The sequence below is a fragment of the Rutidosis leptorrhynchoides genome, chromosome 1 (assembly GCF_046630445.1).
Source record: "Rutidosis leptorrhynchoides isolate AG116_Rl617_1_P2 chromosome 1, CSIRO_AGI_Rlap_v1, whole genome shotgun sequence".
NCBI lineage: Eukaryota > Viridiplantae > Streptophyta > Magnoliopsida > Asterales > Asteraceae > Rutidosis > Rutidosis leptorrhynchoides.
This window is the reverse complement of record NC_092333.1, coordinates 5,838,677-5,854,432: the sequence shown is the minus strand read 5'-3', so window position 1 is coordinate 5,854,432 and position 15,756 is coordinate 5,838,677. Positions and strand designations below refer to the sequence as shown.

The 15,756-nt window shown below is 33.5% G+C and overlaps 2 protein-coding genes and 1 long non-coding RNA gene across 4 annotated transcripts in view; all 3 read right to left on the bottom strand.

Moving 5' to 3' along the window:
* Positions 1-4,302: 4,302 nt before the first annotated feature.
* LOC139900774 (uncharacterized) lies at positions 4,303-5,292 on the bottom strand (the record flags this gene model as incomplete). Its single annotated transcript, XM_071883548.1, has 2 exons — positions 4,303-4,678; positions 5,158-5,292. Coding segments are annotated over 2 exons (312 nt in total), but the record flags the coding sequence as incomplete, so codon positions are not given.
* Positions 5,174-7,244, bottom strand: LOC139855583 (uncharacterized). Its single transcript, XM_071844823.1, has 2 exons — positions 6,827-7,244; positions 5,174-5,783 (listed from the first exon to the last, which is right to left on the bottom strand). Exons 1-2 carry the CDS (start codon positions 7,148-7,150, stop codon positions 5,607-5,609), a joined length of 501 nt encoding a protein of 166 aa, XP_071700924.1. The 5' UTR covers positions 7,151-7,244; the 3' UTR covers positions 5,174-5,606.
* Positions 7,245-8,890: 1,646 nt separating this feature from the next.
* The window catches only part of LOC139855574 (uncharacterized), a 60,647-nt gene continuing 53,781 nt past the window's right edge, over positions 8,891-15,756 (bottom strand). Inside the window, exons 2-4 of one of the 2 annotated variants that reach the window (XR_011761489.1) lie at positions 14,369-14,538; positions 9,862-10,197; positions 8,891-9,222 (exon numbers count right to left, since the gene is read on the bottom strand). This is a non-coding gene — a long non-coding RNA (uncharacterized lncRNA). Of the gene's footprint in view, positions 10,198-14,368; positions 14,539-15,756 lie in introns of both variants that reach the window. The other variant, XR_011761487.1, reaches the window with a different exon arrangement.

The following is a 15,756-nucleotide window of genomic DNA, read 5'->3' as shown; positions in this document are numbered from 1 at the left end:
CGGAGGGGGGGGGGGGGGGGATGGTGATGTCGTTTTGATGGTGAATAAACGACCAAAATTTGGTCGTGGTTTAGTATATAGGATAAATGAATCAATCTTGAATACCTTTTATGTTAAGATCATGTTTTGATCCATCAACATTAAAGAGCTAAATAGATTTAATTTTCGCCCAAGAACATTAGAAGGTATAAATTTATTTTGTATTAATATTGGTTATATCTTTTAAAAAATTAACTATATTAATATTTTTTAAAATTAATTGTATTAATATTTTTTTTTAAATGTATTAAAATTTAAAAAAATAACTCTTTTCTCAATTTTTTTTCCTTACGCTATAACTACTGTAAAACGCCATTGTTTTTTACCAATTTTTTTATTCTCATTTCATATTTTTTAAATATTAACTTAACCAACCGTTAATCTCTTTTTTAAGCGTCTAACTCAGACCATAATGTATTCACTTCCTTTTTCACCTTATATTTTCATTCATATATTTTTTAAACGTTTAATAAATTAACCGTTAACCGTTTTGTTTTTAAATGTTCAGTTAATCAATTAAAATCATCCCGCAGCGAAGTGCGAGTTCTTTATCCTCGTTCTTATCAAAATACACTATCCATTTTCTATTAAGAAAAACACAATTCCAAACTTAATATCATTACTTTTTCTCAGAATCTAACTCCAAAACAAACTCAAAACATTATTATATGTATATGAAGTCTTAAAGTAAGATTCCTATCGACTCTATAAATGTAAACCTCAAAAACAATTATAAACAGAAAACCAGTGTGTTAACTTAACCAGTTTTTGGTGTGTGGTTTTTGTGAGGCCGCAAAGCACGCTAGCGGTGGTTGTTTTTATTTGTATTATTATAATATTTTCCAGTTCATAAACTTAACCAGTTTATAAAAAAAAAAACAAAAACAAAAAAAAAAACAGAACAAAAAAAAGACAAAACAAATTTAATTTAATTTAGCCACCACCATTTATGGTACAATTAAAGGTTAAACTGAGTTGCTGAATTGCACATTTGCACACGATGTCGTGTACAAAATAACGGGAAAAAACGAAATCCAAAAAATGGACTTACAGCGGAGCTGACGGACAGCCGTTGCGCACAGCCACCACCACCGGCGGATCTTTCGGAACCTTCAACCAACGTCGTGTACAGACTCCGGCGAAATTGATACGGTATCGATGGAAGAGGAGGACATCGAACAAGAAATCGATTCATGGTTATGGAGTGAAGAGGATATCGAACAAGAAAACGATTCATGGGTATGGAGTGTAAATTATGATTGATTTGATTTTCAATTTGTGAACAAGAAATCGAATTCATGGGTAGGGCGTGTAAACCGATACAATATGCGATAACATATGAATTTTAGATTTTTTAGCTAATGTATGAGACATTCAGACTCATTATGTCTAGGTCTAAAATTTAGAAAGGGATCTATTTGGAGTATTATGATTTTGATCTAAATATGTTCGCAGTGGAATTTATAGTTTTGTTATTTTATTGATTTGTAATTGTAATTTTAGAATTTTGATGAAGTTGCTGATGAAATTGGGAGTGAAAAGGTTAGGTAGATGATTAGGTTAATGAATGAGAATGGGTAGTTGAACTGAAAAGAAGTTTGGATTTGAAGAACTGATCGAAAACAAGTTGGTTCTGATCCTGAATATATAGAAATTTAGGGTTCTTTTTTATTTCTTGAAAAGCAATTTAGGGTTCTTTTTAGATTGAAGAAGATGAAGTGACTAAATTTAGGGAAAATGATACTAAAATGACAAAGATACCCTCATGTGTGACGCACATGAGGTCACTTAATGGAATTTGACTAACGTTCGTCAGAGGCAGGGACCAAACACATAACATGTGTAAACATCGGGATCATCCACGCTGAAATTTAGATCTATACATGCAATTTTAAATAATTTTTATGGACACTTTTAATATGAAAAATATTAATATAAAAAAATATTAATAAAATGTTTAAACGTTATTGATAGATAAATATATCTACGTAGTATTATCTATCAACAATTTAGTCAATTTATAATTTATACTTCAACCGTATCAATTTAATTGTCTCGAGATGAAAATCACACGGTTAAAGAAAAAATGCTTGTTACATTTATTTTTTTAACATTTCAGTTTTACTCTTTAATTTTTGTCATTTTTTTCTACCTGTATAAAGTAAGAATATAATAAAACTTTAACTTATAATTCTTATATATTAATATATTAATAGAAGTAAAAAGTTGAATACGTGCAAGTCTAATGCATCGACAAAGTGACTTACCTTCTTCTAATGCATTATGCTTCGACCATTTGGTATAGTTTTTTACCGAGAAAGATTGACGTGTTATTTGGAGTTTGAGGACAAATAATCTTTTAACTCGCTTTTCTTTATCATCGAGAGGTATAGCATTACACCCTAATGTCTCTGTGTTTGTGTCGGGCAGAAACATTAGATCACTTGTTCTTCTTATGTCTAGTGGGTAATGAGTTATGAAATATTAGTGCGGCCGTGCGGGTGTAAGTGGCTTGTGATGTTCCCTTGTTATGGTTGTGTTGCCGGTAAAAAATTATATGTGCAAGTCTATGTTAATCTACTACCTATACATTTATGTAGGACTACTTTGATGATTTGTGAGCTAATTCAATAGGTCCATTAATACAAAATAGAAGAATTCTGACCATATTCAGTTTCTATTTCTCGTAACTAATTAATTTGTCTTTATAAACAAAGTATATTTGAAGCAAAAGTTTAATAGGTGTGATACTACATCAAACATATTAATTCTTGGTAACTTGGTACTTACTCTTTAGATTTCTGACTATATGTATAAAATTGTGTAAATTAATAAAGAAAAAAAAAATTTATCACTCTACCACACGTATTTTAAACCAGCTCCATGTAAGATAGTCAAAAAATGGTTAAGCACCAAACATAATCTACACAATTTAACCGACTTTTCCGCGCTAATTTTCAACTCTAACTATAATGCTGCGATTATTATTTTTATTTTCATTTAAAAAATGCTCATTGGTTAGATATTAGTAAATATTTAAGCATATTTAGAGGTTGTTTACTTTTATTTTGTAATAAATGTAATTTGGATATGCGTCTGCTTGGAAATGACCTTTTTATATAGCTTCTATAAACAAACATTTTCGTTAGATTATGTGACATACGGAGTATTAAGTAACAAAGAAACAACAATTTATTTTTATGGATTAAAAGTTAGGTATACGTAAAATTAAACATGTCCTTAATTCCGTAAAATCCACGTACCTATTATTTGCTATAGTTTTTCAATTTATGTGTACAATAAGTATAACATTTGAATCTTAAAAGTGGGTACAAGATGTTGAAATGTAATTAAGCCTTATTTATATATTTGTTGTACTTTACCATTAATGAACGTATACTTGGTCTTAAGCAATGCTACAATAATGCCTATGCTTGATTTGCCCTCCCTTTTATCATCAATATAAGCTTTCATGTTGACTTCTTGTTCATAATGTTCCAATTTTCAGCATCCAATTTCTCTACGATCACAAGCTTTGAACCCTTGTTATAAGGTAAAGCTCGTGAGATAAACACTTGTTTCTTGTCAATATTATTGATTCACAAATATCTCCTCTTTTTTTTTTATTTTATTTATTTATTATGTATAGGTTGTTTATGTCTATTGATTCACATGGTGGAGTTTCCTAAACTTCCACTTGACATGGTGATAGTGATCATCTCTTTTCTTACACTTGAAGACTCAATACGCTTTTGTTTATTGCAAAAGGATTGGTTCCAACTTCGTCTATGGAGGCATTGTAGTTCCCCTGAGCTTAGAGAAGCGGATAGCTTGTTATATCTCAGTAACTTAACGAAAGAAAAGGATCATCATGATCGCGTATAATGTATAAAGGGATCAGAACTTGTAGCTTACATGAAGGTACCAGAAACGGACCGAGCTAGTGAAAATGGATAGATTTTGTCATTGGTCTGATATGATCAATTACTAGTAGGTGTTATGGAGATGCGCACCTAGGAAAGCGCGGAATAGACCTACGTGTCGGCAGTGCCGGAGCAGGAGCAGGTTGCATGCATAATGTTGTGATAATTCAATTTTTTCAAGTTTATAAAACAGTGAGTATATTTGTATATTTTTAATTGTGTGTCATAATCTTGAAAAAAATCCTTTTACCCTATTAAAAGGTCATCAACAACTTTTGTTAACTTGTATTGCACATACAAGATAGATTAGAAAATGTTACGAAAAATTATAAAAGAAAACGAAAAATAAGTTCTTCATCCCCTGCTACAACCATATCTTAAGCATCCGCATTAAATATCAATGGAAATTAAGTTACAAACAAGCAGTGGTTCATAACAAAAATTTAGTGATACAAACACCGCGAAACCTGAAACATAACAGTTATGTTAGAAGAACCTAAAACAAACCAGCTATTCAATACTGAATCTGGTCAACTGTTTTAAGCTCTCTTCTTCCTTCCCTCAGCAAGTCGTGTGCTAATTTTGTTTGACTTGTGAGAATGTGGTAGCAAACCTCGAAAGATGGCTAAAACACCAAGACCCAAAAACGGAAGGTACAACTTCAATAGCTTATCTGATGCTTTTCCAGATCCCACAAGTTCGGACAAAATTGCTGCCTAAAAATGTTGACGAGAGTGTTCGTTACACTTGTGAACATTAACAACAACATTCTTTTTGGTGCATATATAGAACATTTTAAAACAGTTGATTCTCATCTATAGACTATAACTAAGGTTAAGATTCATCAAGTATAACATATCATTGATAATATTACTGTATGTGATATAACCTTTAAATGTTCTGACTTTTAAATAATCACCACTCATTCTGAATCACTACACCTAATTTTATATGGGGCTAGCAAGTAGCAACACCATCATTTTCCTATAATTTATCTACATTTTTAGGATAACTATCTTTCTCTATTTTTAACACCATGTAACCAACATTTAATAAAACTAGCAGGAATCAACTTAAAGCCTCCGTGTAGAAATAGAATCTCATAAATTTTTAACAACATTCACTATGTTAAGAAAGATTCATATTCAGGTTCAGGTTTAAAAAAAAATGAGTAGGGGGTAGTTAAGAATAATACCATAGCAGTCAAAGTATTAGCACCATACAATAAACAAGTGGTGGACAACCATGATTTCCTAGCAACAATGCCATATAGGCAAGCAATCGAAAGAGGCCACCCGAAAACAAGCTCAAGCCAAACAAGCCCAACAAAAAATTACCGTTTTTATGATCTAAATATTTGACCTAAAAAGAAAGAGAGAGAGAGAGAGAGAGAGAGAGAGAGAGAGAGAGATACATAAAAAACAATAAGGAGATCACAGTTTTGTACCCCATGAGCTAGAAAAAGATAATAAGCTCTGTTCTTTATATAATTGAAACATGGTTAAAGAACAGCATTGGTGCATAAGAACCGAGTGATGATACGAAAACATCAATACTTTAAACGAATCTTCCATGTAGATGAGCAGAAAATATAAAGGTTTGAGATAACTGGCCGGTGATCGAGTGCGGATCATGTTAAACCATCTAGACTCTCTTTTTCTTGGCCACGGTGTGCCGCGTTCCAACTGCATTCGACTTTTGAGAATGTGGTAGCAAGCCTCGCAAGATGGCTAAAACAGCAAAACCCATGAAGGGGGCATACATTTTTAATAGCTTTTCTGATGCTTTTCCAGATCCAACAAGTTCTGATAATATTGCACCCTGGAAAACAAATAATCACAAGAATGGAGATGAAAAGATTTGACTCTTATTTAGTCAACATGGGTGGGTGTGTAACCCGTAAACTGTATAGTTTTTGGGCGGGCCAAAACAGACCACACAACACAGCAGGTTTTTTTTAATGCTTCAACCATACTTAATATGGAGTCGGAGTGTATGAAATATGATTACGTAACATATTATTACAATAGTGATCCGGTTCTTTTGTATAAAGACTAAAAGACGTACTTTCAAAACCGCTAATTTCATACCCAAATTTATATCATTGCCGTTTATGTATTTGCAGTTTGTACCACTAGCCAACTTCTATATGTGTTCTCCAATCTAATAAACCTAAATCAGCATACATTAGGTCTATGTAAGTTGAGAAAAATGACTTGTTTATGCAATCAAGTTTCAATTTTTAACCCAATAAAGAGGAAATTAAAGTCCAATTCTTACCCACTTATGCAACATTCTCTTAAACATAACCAAGTTTCACTTTCTAACATACATCTGTAGACTTTATAGGTTGAAATTTGGAATACCATAAACTCATCTTTTAACGGCTTATAAGTTTGTAATCTTAAACTTATGACGTATTCAAGTACACATGTTCAAGCTGGCTTTAAGCTATTAAAATTAAGCTTTTCACTTTCCAAATTTCTCTTCAAAAATGATGTAGCAAATTTCTTACAAATAACTCAAGATTAAGGTACAAAGTTATCCTTTTTTTTAACAGCATTTAGGGATCACCGGGGGACTAAACCAGCCACACACATCTACGGAAGTTGCATAACTCGCCCCCAACTGCTTCCCAGAGGAAACCCGGACCAATCCGAGGAAATGGGCGGTAAAACCCCCCTCCCTCACTGCCCACAACGCGATGTGCGGAAGACACCCTTGGGTTAAATTCAAGGGTTCGCGCTAAGAGAGGCAGACCACTAACACGTGAGCTATATAGAGTTATCCTTTTCCATGATGAATCAAATCAAATCAAATCATATACAGGAAAAATAAATAAAAAAAGGGTAATTGAACAGTACCATAGAAGTGAAAGTGGAGACACCATACATCAAACAGGTGGTGGGCAACCATGATTTTCCAGCAACAATACCGTACAACGAAGCGATCGAAAGTGGCCAAGCCAAAACAAGCTCCACCCAAACAATGCCAATGAAAAAATGTGGCTTTTCAGAAACCAAATAATCTCCATATTCATGGGTGTACCAGGACTTAAGGTGTATAAGGAAGTCAGGGAAGATAGTGGATGGAAGACATGTTTGAGCATCAAGAAGTGGTGCTGCTATTGCGATTATGAGAAAAAAGATGAACAGAATTGCGTCGACCAGCTTCATTGGTGCCCCCATTGTTTGGTTTTGATAATCAATTGAAATTGATTTGTTTTTTGTTATGAAAATGGTGGGCTATATTGAGTTGACTAATTTTATCTTTTGGAAATTGTTGTGGGATTAGATCTGATTTAGATTTGGGAGTTGATCCGTACACCACTTGTTTTTTGCCATACACCACCAAACAACAATCTTTGACTATTTTACCCTATCTAACTCAAGGCCCTTTTCCCTAAATTAATTATGATAAAGGGTAAAATGGTCTAAAATTAAATTTTGGTGGTGTATGGCAAAAAGTAAGTGGTGTACGTATCAGCTCCCTTTAGATTTAGATATGTAGTAGTGGGAAAATTTGGGTTGACTTTGTAGATCTTATTTGACTGTCTAGTGTTGATGAAACTAGTACGGTGAACAACTCGATTAAATTAAGTTCATAAGTTTTTATGAAATAATTTATCAACCTACCATTTAATTGTACCGATTAACTTACTCAATAGAATATTGACGAATAGAATATAAATAATCATCATCATCATCATCAATCATCAATCATCAATAATTATGATTTGAAAAGAAAATTAGTAGATGACACATATCACAATTTTAAAGTAACAGGAGGATTATTAGATTAAAACTTAAAATGATAGAAGGAAAAATCATTTTCCTTTTCTATTTCGGAGTATTGTTTCCGTTTTGCGAGCAGACTAATATCAAAACGATCACTTGCTTTTTGAATAGTTCGAATTCGTCGCGAGTGGAACCTTCACAAATGGTATATTCTGTTCTCATTTGATTTAATTTATGACCTCTCATTTTGATCGCAAATTACTTTAATGAAAAGTTCGGATATTGAAAAAGTTTAATTCTTGATACTCAAATTTTCTATTATTTTGTCTTTAGTAGAATTTTTTTTTTTCTAACAACTACCTACAGTAAACCTGTTTATCGAACTAGGAAGGTCAACAAAATTTTTCATGGAACTAGTATCGCGAGTTTGGAAAACTTGAGACTCTTAAGTGGCACTCAAAGAATGCTTTTTGTGCCACCGTGGGTACACGAGTCTGAACCACGACAGACGGTGTTTATTTATGGAAAATTGCCTTTGCTTTAGAATTGTACGGAGTATTTATTTATGGAAAATTGTCTTTGCTTTAAAATTAAAACTAGCTTAAGACCCGCGAATTCGCGGGTTTCGTCAGTAAAAATTAGAAATGTAATATATTATGTATGAGCACATCAATGTAATTTACAAAAATTATGTCAAATAAAAAAAAAACATGAAGTTGAACAAAATTGTAGATATAAATTACGTATAATAAATATACTTGATGTAAATAAAGTTTACACGATTAAGAAAAAAAGATAATTGATAACATCATGTCGGATACTTATTTGTAGTATAAGTTTTTAAAAAATAGACCATTATCCAGCCCACCTACTTGGCACATCTAAATTTGATACCTTTAGCTCTTTTCGGCAATTTCTTTGTCTAGTCGTTCATATTCCTTAAGACTCACCCTCTTTCAATTAAACCAAGTGTCATTATAAATTACAAAAGCAATAAGAAATTTGTGCATCAAACAAATTACCAATTCAACTCACTACCTCTTCAAATCTGTGTTAAATTATTTGTGACTATGTACTCAGTACCACATGTCACCAGTGCATCAAAGTGAAGTTTATATTTTAGAGTTGTCTAATCAACATACTTGGTAATTTCAACACTTGTCAAAATAAGATATGGCCATCAACTGGATTAAAGTAACAATGTTGACATTAGATACCAAAATCAACTAAGAATTAAAAATCCAGCTTTTTAAGTGATGAACTTCTGAATATTCACTGTATTATTCATATATCAGTTAGTGCCTAGACAGTTAAAGATATGCTATTTCTAAAAGAAGACAGTTAAAAAGAATGAAGCAACATAAGGAAAATTACAACTTACAAATAGAACTCCTTATAACAACTTGTACCTTGACCTAGATCACGGAAAGAAGGCAAAACTGACAACAAAGCCATGTGACCAGTCCCCATCTGAAGCGACATTATGATCCGGAGTATCACCAATCTAATCAAGATCAACGCATCTGGAAAACCCATTCATATAGTATAAGTGTATAACATAGCGTCACCGGAAGCTAAAACAAAAAAGTTAGGGGGTTAGAAAAAAGGGTTGAAACATTCCGTGAATTAGTGGTTCTATCGGAAAGAACTTTCTGGTGAATTGTAATGCTTATGATGTTGCATTGGTTACAAATTCCTTTGTCTGACCATCAATACGAGTTCAAAGCGATCTTTTAAAAATGCTTTAATCTTTGTTTTCCTCTCATGGGATAATGCATGTGCAACAAAGAATAAAACATCTGAAAATATTAATATGTATGTAAATTAAAGGTAATAACTTCAACCCAATTACTTATGAATGGGTCGATATATATGTATACCTACATCTAACAGGTCTTAACAAACCAAAGTTCATGTTCATTGAATAAAACATACCAAACCATTTTACGTAACAATCTCTTTTAATATAAACTTTGTAATCATATTTGCCACACAAACTTCTTGTTCAAAATGTATAACCTTTGAACAAATGGTATATGTGTATATAACATTTATATTTTAACTTCTTGTTCAATATGTGTAAGCCACCCACCCATTTTTCCACCTTTAGGACCTTTAGTTTAACTGTTTAATATAGAGACTGCAGTAAGAAATTTAATTACCTTCATTATATTAGCCGTGTGAACTTCAAGATCCTTTGACAACTCTTCAAACTCTACAGTTTACGCATAAACTATAATAAATTAACATCCCTTGAAATATGAAGAAATAAAATTTCCCATGTACAAAAAATAATGAAATAATACTTATTATTTTACACCTTCATTTTCATTCTTCTGAAGCGCAACACGCTTCTCGTGATCACTTGTAACCTGGTAAGTTTCTCCAAGCACCTTAACGAAAAGTTTCTAAACGTTTTTTTTCTTCTTTCGAATTTAACCTACCGATGAGGCTATTTTCTACCTCTTACACAATACCGATGAGGCTATTTTCTACCTCTTACACAATACCAAAACAGAAGCTCGTTATAGTGACAATACATTGAACCATGAATTATGTCAAAATTGCAACGTAACGTGCCATATCTTAATATTAAAAAAACACCAAATGAGTAAACTAATTAAATAACATGTCAATCACCAGCTTGTATATTAAAAAGACACCAAATGAGTAAACTAATTAAACTACAAAGATTATACAAAAGGGTTCGCATATCCACTTAATCTGAGTGCCAGCTTGTGTTAGATTATGGAGACCTTTATACAAAACGAGAAATGGTACTTGAAGTCGGTAGAAAATAAAACTAACTTGAAAGTCAAGAGCTTGAAGTCGGATAATGGAGGGGAATATGGTAGTCTTGAGTTTAAAGACCATTGTGCAAAGCTCGGTATTAGAATGTTGAAAACGGTACCGGAGACACCACAACACAATGGGGTCGCCGAACGTATGAATCGTACGTTAAATGAAAGGGCTAAGAGTATGAGACTACATGCCGGTTTGCCTAAAATGTTTTGGGCGGATGCGGTTAACACGGCGGCTTATTTGATAAATAGGGGACCCTCAACACCGTTGGGTTTCCGAATTCCCGAGGAAGAATGGCAAGGTAAGAAGGTGAGTTATGGTCACCTTAGGATCTTTGGGTGTAATGCATATGTGAAGACCAAAGATGCGGATAAAGACAAGCTTGAAGCTAAGTCAAAGAAGTGTATTTTCATAGGCTACGGGTCGGATGAAATGGGCTATCGTTGTTGGGACAACGAAGCTAGAAAAGTAATTCGTTCGCGAGATGTTACTTTTGATGAAGATTCGGTCTATGGCAAACCGGAAACGGGGAGTCCTAAACCGAGTCAAGTTACTTTTGACGATGTTTCTATTGATGATCTTGCAGGTTCTAGTGGGAGTACGGGGAACAATGAATTGCCAAATAACGGTGAGGCGTCGGAAAATGCTAATGATGGGGATGATTCGGAAAGCGGTGATGATTCCGAACATAGTGCGAGCTCTAGTGATGAGGAGGACACAAATGAAACCGGTCCAACCATTCCGGTTACTCCTACACCAAGACGCTCGACTAGAGTGCCCAAACCTAATCCTAGGAATTCTCCATCAGCAAACTACTTGCTCTATACCGAGAATGGTGAACCCGAAAGTTACCTTGAGGCAAGAAAAACAAAAGAATCCATACAATGGGAACTTGCCATGAAAGAAGAGATGGGATCACTTGAGAAGAACAAGACTTGGTCACTAGTGAAGTTACCTCATGATAAAAGGGCATTGCAAAGCAAATGGGTATATAGAATCAAGAATGAGATGGATAGCAAGAAAAGGTACAAGGCTCGTTTGGTAGTCAAAGGCTTTCAACAAAAGGAAGGGGTTGACTACAAAGAGATATTTTCACCGGTAGTTAAAATGACTACTATCCGTTTGGTACTTTCTATGGTTGCATCCGAAGACTTACATCTTGAGCAACTAGATGTAAAAACTGCATTCTTACATGGTGATCTTGTTGAAGAGATCTACATGAGGCAACCCGAGGGCTTTGAGGTAAAGGGTAAAGAGAAGTGGGTTTGTAAGCTAAAGAAAAGTTTGTATGGGTTGAAGCAAGCACCTCGACAATGGTACTTGAAGTTTGACGAGTTTATGAAGAAGATTGGTTTCTTAAGATGTGAAGCGGATCACTGTTGCTACTTGAAGAAATTCAAGTCTTCTTACATAATCTTATTGTTGTATGTTGATGACATGTTACTTGCAGGTTCAAACATGTCCGAAATTAACAAGTTGAAGGGATTACTTTCCCGAGAATTCGAGATGAAAGATCTTGGCGGTGCTAGGCAAATACTTGGCATGAGTATTGTGAGTGATCGTTTGAAGGGTACTCTATACTTGTCTCAATCCAAATATATTGAGAAAGTAGTAGAGAGGTTCAACATGGAAGATTCAAAGGCTCGTTCTATGCCTTTGGGAAGCACCTTAAAGTTATCGAAAAGTCAATCACCAAAGACGAAAAGAGACAAGAAGGATATGGAAAAGGTTCCATATGCATCGGCCGTGGGTAGTATTATGTATGCTATGGTTTGTACAAGACCCGATATTGCTCAAGCAGTGGGAGTTGTAAGTCGTTATATGTCTAATCCGGGGAAAGAGCATTGGGAAGCGGTCAAATGGTTTCTTCGTTATTTGAAAGGTACTTCTAATATGGGATTGTGTTTCTCCAAAAACAATCTCATTCTTAGAGGTTATGCGGATGCTAATTTGGGTGGATGTGATGATTCGGGGAAAAGCACTACGGGTTATGTTTTCACAATGGGGAAGACGGCGATTAGTTGGTTATCTCGATTGCAAAAGAGTGTTGCTTTGTCAACCACCGAAGCCGAATACATGGCTATTACGGAAGCTTCTAAAGAGCTAGTGTGGTTGAAGAACTTCTTAGGTGAGTTGGGTAAAAGACAAGAATATTGCGTCTTGTATTGTGATAATCAAAGTGCGGTTTATCTTGGGAAGAATCCAGTGTTTCATAGTCGAACGAAACACATCAAGATAAGGTATCATTTTATTCGACAACATATAAATGATCGCACTTTATTCTTGGAGAAAATCCTTGGTACGAAGAATCCTGCCGATATGTTTACTAAGGTGGTTACGACGGAGAAATTGAGGTTTTGCATTACCTCAATTGGTCTTCTCATGTATTGATGAGAGAAGACCCCAGCTAGAGATGTGAATGGTGTTACAAGTTTAACAAGTAGTATTGAAGACCTTTTATCGAAAGTCTACTCATCCGAAGAATGTGTTGAGCGTGCGTGTCCCAAATGGTATTTGGCGGTAATCGAAGGTGGTTTAATGTTCTTGGTTAATTCATTGATATGATTGGAGTTTTGTTCAAAGTCTCCAAGTGGGAGATTTGTTAGATTATGGAGACCTTTATACAAAACGAGAAGAAAAAAAAAACTGTTCCAACACTTGCACGGATTTTGCAGATTTCGGGAAGCGTGAAGCAGTCAAATGCGGCGCATCTAGACATGGATGCGGCGCATTCATCGAGCAAAATAGTCCGAGAGTTATTGATGCGGAGCATTGAGCTGATATGGCGCATCAGGGGTCAGATGCGGCGCATCACCATCTCGATGCGGCGCATCGAGTGCTGGTACATGAATCTGGAACGTGGAATTGAAGGGATGCGGCGCATCACCTCTCAGATGCGGCGCATCGCCTCTCTGTCAGCAATTTGGCAAGTTGCAACCTTTACATCCGAGCATGCTTTGGCCTCCTTTCACTTTAGGTGCAAAGTTAATCACTTTACACCTAAAATTAGGGCTGTGATCATGCCATTACAAGGTGGAAAGCATGGCTAGTTGGTAAACAAGATGATTACTTGTCATGATGAAGATTCCTAGCTAGTTGTCATGGTGTTCTTGTTTTCTCCTATATATAGAACTCATTGTATGCAATTGTAACATACCAAATACAGATTCTCAGTAATAAACACTCTCTAGTTGGTCCGTGGACTAAAGCAATCACACCGATTGCATATAACCACGTTATATCTTGTGTCGTTCTTACATTTACGCATTTATTATCTTTCGTTCATTAAGTGGGTTTGAGTGATCTTGATAGAATCACTACTCGGCTAGTAGTCTTGTAGAATTACTAGCGTTGTTTGGGTCCTAATATCCTAACAGCTTGTCATTGAACTAATAGCTGTCATCATGGAACTTGTATGTAAAATGAACAACACAGACCTAAATGGTGTTTCTCTACTTCGATAGCAACACATTAAACCATAGTTAATATTGACACCTACCAATATCGTAAAAAGCCTTGAACTATATGCATTCAGGACATCATTAAATGCCAACTATATATCAAATGCGACATGTAAGTGATTTTTGGATATCCACCTTGAAAGTGGATATGGCTACTTAATATATACATCAATTTTGGTGTTTAAGGCTAGTGATTTTTATGATACAAACCAAAAGACCTCTACCAACAAACTCTTACTTCAAAAAAAAAAAAATTATTAAATCACTTAAAAACTGATAGTAAAGCAAATCATGATTAATTATAAAATCATATCAAAACTGACTCTAAATCATATTACCACAAAATAATAAGTAAATCACATCAAAATTAGAACTTTAAAGAAAATTAAGAGATTTAAAGGCTTACAAATCAATTTCAACGAACGCTCAAATACTGTAAATAGAGAGCTCTTTTAGTCCATGGTAGATACCTTCTTCATCTTCAAGGTTTATGGGCGACTATATCCGGTGAATATGTTAATCGCAATATTCCGAATATACTATCATTAGTTCCCTCTGATGCAAGAATCATACCTACTGAAATGTAAAAGGATCACAATTACAATTGCCATTAGAACAACATATAGAAATGATATCAACAAGATGAATAACCATTATTTTAATGACCACAATGAATCAAACCCATAAACAACAGACCCGAATCTAATTCAAATCAAGTACTGTAATCCAAACCGTTATCTTGAAATCTCTATAACATATATGTTGAATTGATTCAAGTACTGTAATCCAAACCGTCACTCTATTTAGACTCTGTTACATATCTGTTGAATTGATTCAAGTTATGTTTTATCTACAAATCGAAATCTGGGTCAAATGTTATCACCAAGTGTTTGTACACAAATGCATAAGGTATTCTGAATCAGTTAAACTATATGCCAAAATTCAGTATAATTGTAAATACATAATCCGATTTAACAATATGTAAAAATTCATTATACTTCTTAATTCATTATACTTTTAAATACATAATCCAGTTACACTATATACTTCTAAATACATAATCCAGTTAAAATATATGTAATAATTCATTATATTCATATATTCATACCTCTAAATACACAATTGATGGTTCGAAACGCAACCTTTATTTATGAACGGATTTGAGTTGTTTTGTTACACGAATTGATTTATTGTATATATGGTGTTTTAATGAATTCAGGTTGATTTCACACATATATAGGCAACTAGTCATATTCGTGTAGTTTAGTTTGTAGGTAAATCCGATTCGTTCCACAGGGAGATGGAGTGTTTAATGGTTTTTAATAATCTTTGAAGTCAAACTTATTTAAAGGGGGTTTTGGATTAGGAATTTATAATATAACAATAATGGAAAATAACTTAACTAATTTACTTCATAAATAAAATTACAAGATTACAAGATTACAATTATTAACTAAAAAGTGAATTAAATGAAATTATACTAATTATGATGTAACAATTTTATTACTAAATGGTAATTAGTAAAATAATAACTTTTAATAAAACTATATGATTAGAATTTTGTTTTGAGCAATTATAATATAAATTTATTTAAATTAACTAAATGACATGTTTTAATGAAATTAATACAATTTAATAGGAATTATAATAATTAACTAATTATAAACTAATTACTAATTATAAAGTATTATTTTTAACACTGATTAGTAGGATTAAAACATGTATTAAATAATTTATAATAACTAATACAAATTATATATTAATTACTTAAGTATAATAATAAAATAATTAAAA